General features: G+C 40.9%; 2 protein-coding genes across 2 annotated transcripts; both read right to left on the bottom strand.

Moving 5' to 3' along the window:
* Positions 1-498: 498 nt before the first annotated feature.
* On the bottom strand, positions 499-6,623 carry si:dkeyp-84f3.5 (uncharacterized protein LOC334144 homolog). The gene is made up of 2 exons (XM_037274361.1): positions 6,478-6,623; positions 499-2,912 (listed from the first exon to the last, which is right to left on the bottom strand). Exon 2 carries the CDS (start codon positions 2,757-2,759, stop codon positions 939-941), a length of 1,821 nt encoding a protein of 606 aa, XP_037130256.1. The 5' UTR covers positions 2,760-2,912; positions 6,478-6,623; the 3' UTR covers positions 499-938.
* A 481-nt stretch (positions 6,624-7,104) lies between these two features.
* Positions 7,105-9,649, bottom strand: LOC119136202 (chemokine-like receptor 1). The gene is made up of 2 exons (XM_037274521.1): positions 9,574-9,649; positions 7,105-8,379 (listed from the first exon to the last, which is right to left on the bottom strand). Exons 1-2 carry the CDS (start codon positions 9,632-9,634, stop codon positions 7,271-7,273), a joined length of 1,170 nt encoding a protein of 389 aa, XP_037130416.1. The 5' UTR covers positions 9,635-9,649; the 3' UTR covers positions 7,105-7,270.
* Positions 9,650-9,740: the final 91 nt, after the last annotated feature.

Raw genomic sequence — 9,740 nt, 5'->3', positions numbered from 1 at the left:
CGCACTGGTTGGCACACCGGTGCACTGGTGAGCACGTCCGCCTCACAGTTGGGCGGGTGTGGGTTCGATTCCACCTCCTGCCCTCCCTGTGTGGAGTTTGCATGTTCTCCCTGTGCCTGCTTGGGTTTTCTCCAGGTCCTCCCACATCCCCAAAAACTATTGAGCACTCCAGATTGCCCATAGGTGCGAGTGTGAGTGCGGATGGCTGTTCGTCTCTGTGTGCCCTGCAATTGGCTGGCATCCGGCTCAGGGTGTGCCCCGCCTACTGCCCCAAGACTGCTGGGATAGTCTCCAGCACACCCGTGATACCCATGGGGACAAGCGGTACAGATAATGGATGGATGGACAGAAGCAACAGACTTTGGATTTAACAGATTGAAAATAGTCTCCAGTCCACTCACAACGTCCCTTTGAGATGTCCTTAAACTTTGTCCGTAACAGAAAACATAGTCATGAAAGGAGACTTAAAAACTAGACAACATCCAATAGTTTTTCGACAAAAATTTAATAAAAAAAAATAATCACACTGAATCGCCATCTTGTTGCAATGAACTGGATAAACAACATAAAAGTAAACCGTAACGATGTAGGTTATCATTGACAATACCATGGTAAGTAACAATTTCTCCAGGTATTGGGTGGAATTTTCTGGTTAACTACAACGTGGGAGGGACAATGTTTATAATCAAACCCAGCTATTTCACTTTGTGAATTGTACGAGTGCTGCAGAAGTATTTAAAATTCCTAAGAGCTTTTCATAATGTCCTCACGTTCAAAATAGATTCTGTCCTCACGCCACGGGAAATTATAATTTTAACATAGCAGAACTGAGGCAAATATTTTCTTCAATATTTAATCATGTGCATGTAAGAAACGGTTTAACTCTTCGAGAGCTTCATTCGTGGCAAAAACCATAACTTGGAGGTCAAACATCATAGTTACCCATTGTTTTCTGAGCCATGAGAAGTCTGGTGTTGAAGAAATGTCTCCAAGAGTGAGAATGTCTCTGCGCACTCAGTGCATTCAAAGACAGCACTGGAATTTCCTGTGTCATTTGGGGTGTGGTCCACCGTGTCATCGCCCTCTACATCACGTACATGACTCTTCACGGGTTTCCCGTTTGTACCTGTAGCATGGGATGATCGCTCCACATTGGGTTTATCCCAACCGCTTGGGTGATTCTTTAGGTGAGCCTTAAGTGCGGAATCACTCATGAATTTAGCAGGACATCGGGGACACTTATTGTGACATCTTTTGTGAGAACGCAAGTGACGCTGGTAAACATAGGCCAGCCAAAATCTCTTCCCGCATTCTTGACATTTAAAGTTGAACCCGCCTGCTTTCTTTGGTCTCGTCCTGTTTTGATTAACTTCTGTTGCGGGTTGCTTGTGGTCTAAATTGTGGGGCTGTGGTCGTAATAAGTGTTTCAATCCAGGTTTCTTTTCTATGTCGTCTTTGTGATTAAGCGTTAGATGCTTTACTAGATCACAGCGCTGAGGGAAATGTCGAGCACATAATGTACATTTGTGCATGGTACCCTTATGGTATCTCATGTGCCTCGACAAACTACTCGAGTGACTGAAGACACGCTGGCAAATCTTACAGGGATATTGTTTTCTATTTTTACTTTTCGCCCTCTTACGCCTAGATCGAAGTGTTACTTTTTTCGTTGGGTTGATCAATTCTTGATTTAGTTGATATGGTTCCTTATTCTGATGTGTCAGCTGATGCTTTTTAAGTGTGATTAAGTTCAGGAAACACTCCCCACATAAACCACATTTGTACGGTGTGACAATTTTGTAGCTCGTATCCTGATCGCACATGTCATTACCGTCCTTAAGGTCATTAAAGTTGCCATTACTGTAACAGTTTTCACGAGGTCGATCCTTCTTGTTTTTGGACTTCACTTCAATTTCAGATGCAAATGCAGCATTAGATGCTTTACCTTTGCAAAGGTGCTGTGCGTGGGTCTGAAAATCTGACAACCAAAAGAAATGTAATTTGCATTTGCGACATGGATACATTTTGGTAAACTTGTTTTCCTCATTGTTCTCCGAATTTCCAGCAGTGGCAGCAATATGACTTTCTTTTTGGTGAGCAAACAAAGCAAATGCTTTCACGAATCGCTTTCCACAATCACTACAGGAATGGAACCGTTCTCGTGTATGTTCTTGGAGGTGTTTCTCCAGAGCTTGTCCACCTTCAAAGATCTTGCAGCATAAAGTACACCTGAAACTTAGCTCTGAATTTCTATACTGATGGTGACAATGTAAACTTTGCAAACTGTTGAATGATCTACTACATATTTCACAACGGTAATCGTCCTGTGGAGGCTTTTCCTTTGCATTGTTCAAGTCCAGTGACTTCTGTGTTTTTGGGTTACGATTGGGGTTTTCAGGAATGGGCTGAGGCCTTGGTTTAGGAGATGAAGGTTTGACAGCAGGTGTGAAATGTGGCGGGACTCCAGGGGATGGTGGTTTCGCAGGGGAAGGAGATAGTGATAAGCCATTTAAAATTGCCAGTGTGCCATTTTCTTGCAGCACATATTCTCGAGGGACTTCAAATCCATTGGATGAACCATCAAAGGAAAACGATTCCAAAGGTCCGTGAATGGCCATGTGGGATAACACTTGTGTGTAATGGGAAAATCCATCACCACACTCCGTGCAAATGAAGGTACATGGATCTCCACCCGAGACACTATTCAATGCTTTCTGCCTTTCCATGATAAAATGATGTGGTCCATGTGCTGAAGGCATCACTTATGCGAGATGAAGAGAAACTATCCAAACGGTCACAAAAATAATTTCCATGAGGAGTTGCAAAAGTCCTCAGTCTCTCGATAAATACGATCCAATAAGGAGTCCTTCGACACTCCACATGCTCATAGGTTCTTCATCTTTTAACAGCACCTGGAAGAAGAAGAAAAAAATCAAAATCACTCAAACAGCACCTGGAAGAAGGAAAAATACAATTTACTCTAGAATCAGCCGCTGATAAGAGATGTTCTGACACCATCAGAAAGAAAATGATACACAAGCAAGGTATAGGCTCTGAGACCATCTCCCAGAAACATGATGTTCCTGTTACCATAGATGCACATTCAGAAAATTAAGATCCAAGGGACTATAGCCAACCCCCCTAGACGTGGCCATGGGAGAAAAATTGAATCGAAGATAGATAATACCAATGGTAACAAATGAGCGCAGAACAACCTCCAGAGAAATTAAATGTGAAGTCCAAGATCAAGGTACATTAGTGTCAGATTGCACAATCAGTCATTGCCTGAGCCAAATTGGACTTCATGCTACGAATTACACCACTCCTGAAAATAATTCGCCAAAGTACATATTAAGGTAAATATAAGCTCCAAGATGCCTCTTTGGAATAGTGATAGGCTGACAGATGAGGTTAGACTGGAGTGCCTATGGACCACGATGTTCACGGGATGACATTGATTAGGTTTATAGGGTTTTAGAAAATTACACTTAAGAAACATCAGGAAGCAGAACTGGAGGTGATGGAATACAAAAGTTGAGTGTGTGTGTGGGGGGGGGGGGTTTCGGAGTGACCAATCATCCATCCATTCTCTGAATCGATTTTCCTCACAAGGGTCATGGGCGTGGTAGTACCTATCCCAGCTGACTGACAGGGTACACCGTGAACTGGTCATCTGCTCGTGGCATACACAGACGAACAAGGCTCATGCCTACGGGCAATTTGGAGTGGTCCTTACCATGCATATCTTTGAAAACTGGAGTACCTGGAGGAATCCCACACTGGCACAGGAAGAATGTGCAACCCTAACGCTTCACACTGTGAGGCGAATCGACCACAGTGCCGCACTTAGTGGGACAGCCAAGGTTAATAGTTTTGTGGACAACGTGAGAGCAGACTTGGACTGCTATACACATTGAGAGGAGAGAGTGAATATATCGGTAGAAGGGTGATGAGATTGAAAGGAAGACCTAAGATAAGGGAATGTTGATGATGTGTGGGGAAATCATAAGGCCAGGGACTGGTGTTAGAGAGAAGGATGCAGAAGAGATGAACGGGGTATAACAAAAGGAAATGAAGATGCTACAAAGCTTCATGGAGAAAGTCCTATGGACAGAGGACACAAAACTGGACTCGGCATGTTCACAGAAGTACCATGGAAAGAACAATTTCTCTACTGGGATATATGGGGGAGGCTCGGTTATGTTATGGGCCTGCTTTGCAGCATGTAGCACGGGGTGCCTTCAATCGGTGAAATCAGCAGACTATTAAAGGCGAGCCTAACATCGGCACTTGTGTGGTAGGACTTGTGTGATAGGACTGTCGTCGCCGCAGACCATCAGCCGGCCCGCCGCTCAGCGAGGAGGCTTGCCTAAGAACTGCATCGGCTGCGTTCCAATTAAATTTCGGATAAATAACTGTAAGACAACCCCCCCGGAGGTTGGCTTGTTGGAAGGATTGGGAGCATGAGACTTACCTTGACCCTTCAAATGAGTGTGGACGTTTAAAGCACCTCCTTTTTGGATAGGCGGCGGAGGTGGTACCCCATACCTTAACCAATTTCAATTGAATAACAACGTACGAACAATTTAGCTTACATTAAGCCTCTCGGAACATGTCATGTTTGCGTCTGTTGAAAGGAAATAGACAAATGTCTCAGGGCAATTTAGCTGAAGAGAGACGACTTACTCATTTCTTGCTCTTGAATCAGCCATGGAAGAGCGAATCGTTTTATGAGGTGTTGAAATGGGCCCAAGTAGAGACATCCACATGCATTTTGAGGCTGGTTGATCCCCATTATTTGGACATTTTAAGCGATGTCTGTACAATGATTTCCAATGGGGAAATTGTGATCACTTCCTTCCGTGTCAACTAAGACACCCAGTGGGTTAGCTATGCAACCGAATGGGAATTCCCCTGATTTCATATTTTAGATCGAATGAAACATTCTATCTCATAGCCCTAGCACCTATGGCAACCTACTGTGGTCGTGCAGCTGTAGCTAGTCGTCGGTTACTTCCCCTTTTAACTTCTTTTTTTTATTTAGCCTTACTCCACCCAAAGATTATGTTTCGACCCAAACAAACACCTCCATACATCCTCAATCATCTTCCACATAATATTGATTAACATAAACAGTTGATTAACAAATGTAACACCAAACCTACTAAACTGTGATTATATTAACACGTGAATTATAACACTTATGATCATGGGCACCCCAACGTTAACATATATTATCTTAACACATGAAACATAACTACATTAACAGATGTGACTATTCTGCAAAGTTATATATTTTAGTGGAAAGCAAAAATAACTAAAAGTACATTAGATGTATAGTTGTGGAAATTTGGCTAGGTTTCATGTCAAGATCTGGCGTCCTCTGCTGGCTAAGGTTGGAATTACAACAAGGCCAAGTTGATCACACTGTAGTGGCGAAATTTGGGATTACAACAAAGTCAATTTGCCTGAGAACAACCCAGCACACACATATACGCTTCATCTCATTGCATCACCTCAGGTTACATCATCAACAATGGCATGCATCCATCACAACACTTGACACTCTTTAATGTATTTTTGCAGGGAATGTGCTGCCCAGTGCCAGAAAGTTTGGTTCCAGACACAGGTCAAGCTTTTTGCAACAAGACAATGACCCAAAACACAGGGAAAACACCCCCATGAACGACAAAGGAAAAACATTTTTGTACTTATCGTACTTTCTGCCATCTAGTAATTGAGTATTTAATTGTTCCGCCTGTCACTATCCATCGCTAACATCAATAGATCAACAAAGATATATTAAATGTATAGTTAATAAAATAATTTCTGGATCAATTGAGATAAATTAACAAGCATTTCAAGATTTCTCTCAATAGTTGAGAATCACTGCCATAAACTTACATTCTGCAGATTGGTACACAAAAGTTAGTTATACACTATGGGGTTTAACAAATCGTTTAACAAAATACCATTTAAACTGCATTTTGCGGAGCGCAGTGTTCTATTTATATAGGGAATCAATGGAAAATGCAACTCACTCCAAGCACAACACCAGATGTCATTCAGTATAAGCCTTTATAATACAACAATATTATTACCAACTAAATATATAATCAAGAGGTAATGTACAAGCATGTTGAAATCATGAAGGCATGACAGCAGGGAATTTAAAACCTGTCGATTTAGACCAGAACACAAACAGATGACGACTGGAGAGCTCCCTTAGCGCGGCCTATTTTTGGCTCTTCTCCGTGTATGTGCAATACAAAACTCACCTTCAAGTCCCACATATACATTATTTAACCACGAATGTGCGAAAGCAACAATTGTACTATACGCTATGTTATTTAGCTTTTGTCTGTTTGTGCTTAGTAGCTAGGTAGCGTTAGCCACCTTTAGCATGTCGTCATAATTGTGACGTTTCAGTAACAAACGTAACCCAATCAGTACACCATTTTTTAACACAGCACTTACCGCAGCATCAATCACATTTGTTGACAGCCAAGAGCGATATTTGTCGGTTCCCAATAACACTGGAGGTTGTTCGCTTCCTGCTCCAGGCACGGACCTTGGTGGATACAGGCCGGACCATCCAAAGATCCTGTTTAACAGCAAGATGGTGCCTAATGAGTTTTTCCCATGGACGAAAAGTTACAACGCAGCCACTGCACAATTTGCTTTTTATTTGCATTAAACGAATTACTTATGAGCTAATGGTTGCAGGTAGAAGTATTAGACAAGTGGTTAAACCTTTGGTGATGCTTACATTTTCTTTTTTAGACATATTGTCAGTCGAAAATAGTCGCGTTAAGCAACCAAAGAGAATCTTCTCGTTTAAAACATCTCTGGCCACCCCGCCCCCAAAGAAATCTCTCTCCCTCGACAATGGTAAATAAACAAATTATATATAATAATTTATAATATATATTATAATTTATATAGATAGATAGATAGATAGATAGATAGATAGATAGATAGATAGATAGATAGATAGATAGATAGATAGATAGATAGATAGATAGATAGATAGATAGATAGATAGATAGATACAGTTGGTCTGGTGAACAATTTAATTGGTTGTTTATATTTTAATTGGTTGTTTATATATGCAGTTTTAATACAATACAGGAATAAGACAGTCACGAACAAATATCCTGTCAGTGTTTCAAAATTTAAACATCTAAAACAGTCAACAAAAGCTAAGCAGAAATATCTCCATTTATGTTGCACTTACTGCAATGCAATGTTTTCGTATCCTTTAGCAAACTCAGACTGAATTCATTTCATTGCCCTGAGTGGTTTCAACTGTCTTTGAGTCCACTTGAGAGTCCTCTTCCTGGAAAGCATGCTGCAGTGTTTGCACAATAGATTTACAAACTTTATCCTTGAAATCTTGTCCCATGAACACATAGAGAACTGGATTTAAGCAACTGTTGATAAAGGCCAAGCTTGTGGCTATTGGGAGTCCAAGCGTAATAACATTTTGGAACGCTAAACTTGAATGCGTGTAACTGGTTAATTCCAATAAAACAAGGGTTTGAAAAGGAGCCCAGCAGAGGAAAAAAACAACAATAACGGCAGCAATTATCTTAAAGGTGCGACTCGATTGGCTGGCCAGGTTGGGATTCTTTCTGAGGCGATGGATGATGGCAGCGTAACAGGACACAATGACGGTGAAGGGGATTGCAAAACTCAGGAGGAAGCGAGACACCGTTATTGCCCGATGGCGAAACAGTCGGAGTTGATTCAGCTCAGGTGTAAAGTCATCAGAAAATACAAAGTTGTTAAAGCAGTTAATAACTTCTTCGCTGAAGAAGGACGGCCCTGTGTCCCGGAAGATGAAATATGGAGTGCTTAGAATCAGAGCCAGCGCCCAAACACACACACTCACACGGGACGCCTTTTGGACATTGCGGTGGTTCTGGGCCCAAACAGGCCACACAACAGACACGCATCGGTCCATGCTGATCACCGTCAGGATGTAAACACTGGTGAACATGTTGAGAGCGCTAACTGCGCTAGCAAGCTTGCACATGAACTTGCCGAATGGCCAGTGGAATCCTAAAGCGGTGTACGTCACACTGAACGGAAGAAAGGCCGTGAAGAGAAAGTCGGCCACAGCAAGGTTGAGGAACCAAATTGTGTTAACGGTTTTCTTCATCGTGAATCCCGTTACCCAGATCACCAAGCCGTTGCCCAGCACGCCCAGGACAAAAGCTAAGGAGTAAACGACAGATGACATGATGTTGAGAGAATCTCTCAACTGCTCATGTGGATCGGAAAAATTGCCGAAAAGGTAATTGAAGTCTTCTCCAGGTGCAGTGGTTTTATTAATTGGAAAGGCAGATGGAGTCATGCTCTCCATGGTCCTGAAACCTGAAAAGAAGAACGTTTTCTTTTTCAGTCCAAAATCCCTACTTCACAGAGTCATACAATTTCGCAAGTTCCTCTGTTGACAATAAAATGGTGACGCCTTTATGTCGTTATTCCTGTTGGCTAACTTACAAACTGTTCTAAAGTTAATTGGGTCGTCGGTCTCACATTATATACACTTGATATATTTGTTAAGGTTGAAGGCAAAACACACTTTCCGTTGTTTTGTTTCATATTCATGGCCTTTAAGTGTTTTTCATATATTCATACATTTACTGTAATTGCGATTATACTACTGCATAGTTCCGGCCGGTTCGAACAAATTTGAGTTATGTCATTGTCGTAGAACACTCCACTGTAAACAAAAGACCCCCAGGACTCAATCTTTAGTGATTTGACCTAGCCATGCATTAATCTTGACAAAACTTCATTCCTGTCTATCAGTAAAGGTGTGCCTCATGGTTATATCACAGATCCTCTTACGTTTTACTTCTGACAAAATGTAAACATGACGATGACTTGATGATGCAGATTTAAATGCATTTATTGTCACAGGAGAGAAGAATGAATCCATTTGTTGTCTAAAGGTTTCCCAACCTTTATTTAGTCAGCGCATATATATTTTCCATTTGAAAAATCTCACAGCGCAACAACAAGTAAAAATGGAGGAAAAAAACTCAATTTACTCAAAAATGTAAGAACACCTATCTTGTAAAATACAAAGCTAATATATACTACTATATATACCAGCAGCAATGATCGGAGGATTATTTTCTCAGCTTTAGATCTAATGCTGCCAGAAATAAAGCTCTATCGAAATAAAGTAGGATATTGTGCAAAACTTAATTTGTTGTTTCATTTAAAGAGTGAAACTCATGTTGATGTCGATTATTATATGATTTTTAATATTATTTTCATGATAATAAGTTAAAGCAAAAAGACATGTTGACTCAATTAATATTTTTGCTTTGGAAACAATAAAAATAATTAAACAGGTACAAGCATTCTGAAAAGTATTTTCCGTTGTGTTTGTTGTGCAATGAATAAAAGTAACGACCCAACAAAAAAACTATCAATTCACTTTTTGACTTGTACTATTGAAATAAATGAAATGATCACCATATATGACAATAATCTAATTTATTGCGATAAACCCCAACTAAATAACAAACTTTAACAATAACATACACACAGTACCTTCGTCAAAGCTGTCCAGTGGGCTGAAGATGTGAGAAAAGGAGAAATTACTCAACTCCATCGCTCTAATAATGCAATCGGTGTGATGACACCCCACATTTTGGGTGACTTGAATTCTTATGCGCTTCACAAACCCCTTTTTTTCTTTTGTGTATAGCTATAGCAGC

Source organism: Syngnathus acus, chromosome 16, assembly GCF_901709675.1.
Source record: "Syngnathus acus chromosome 16, fSynAcu1.2, whole genome shotgun sequence".
NCBI classification, from domain to species: domain Eukaryota; kingdom Metazoa; phylum Chordata; class Actinopteri; order Syngnathiformes; family Syngnathidae; genus Syngnathus; species Syngnathus acus.
Note: the sequence above shows the minus strand (reverse complement) of the source record. Positions and strands in the feature narration are given on the sequence as shown.

Bases quoted from the DNA above. Each gene is read 5' to 3' on its own strand.
- si:dkeyp-84f3.5 (XM_037274361.1), bottom strand. From the start codon at position 2,759: ATGCCTTCAGCACATGGACCACATCATTTTATCATGGAAAGGCAGAAA.
- LOC119136202 (XM_037274521.1), bottom strand. From the start codon at position 9,634: ATGGAGTTGAGTAATTTCTCCTTTTCTCACATCTTCAGCCCACTGGAC. The intron at 8,380-9,573 runs GTACTGTGTGTA...TCTTCTTTTCAG, and splicing joins ACTGGACAGCTTTGACGAAG to GTTTCAGGACCATGGAGAGC.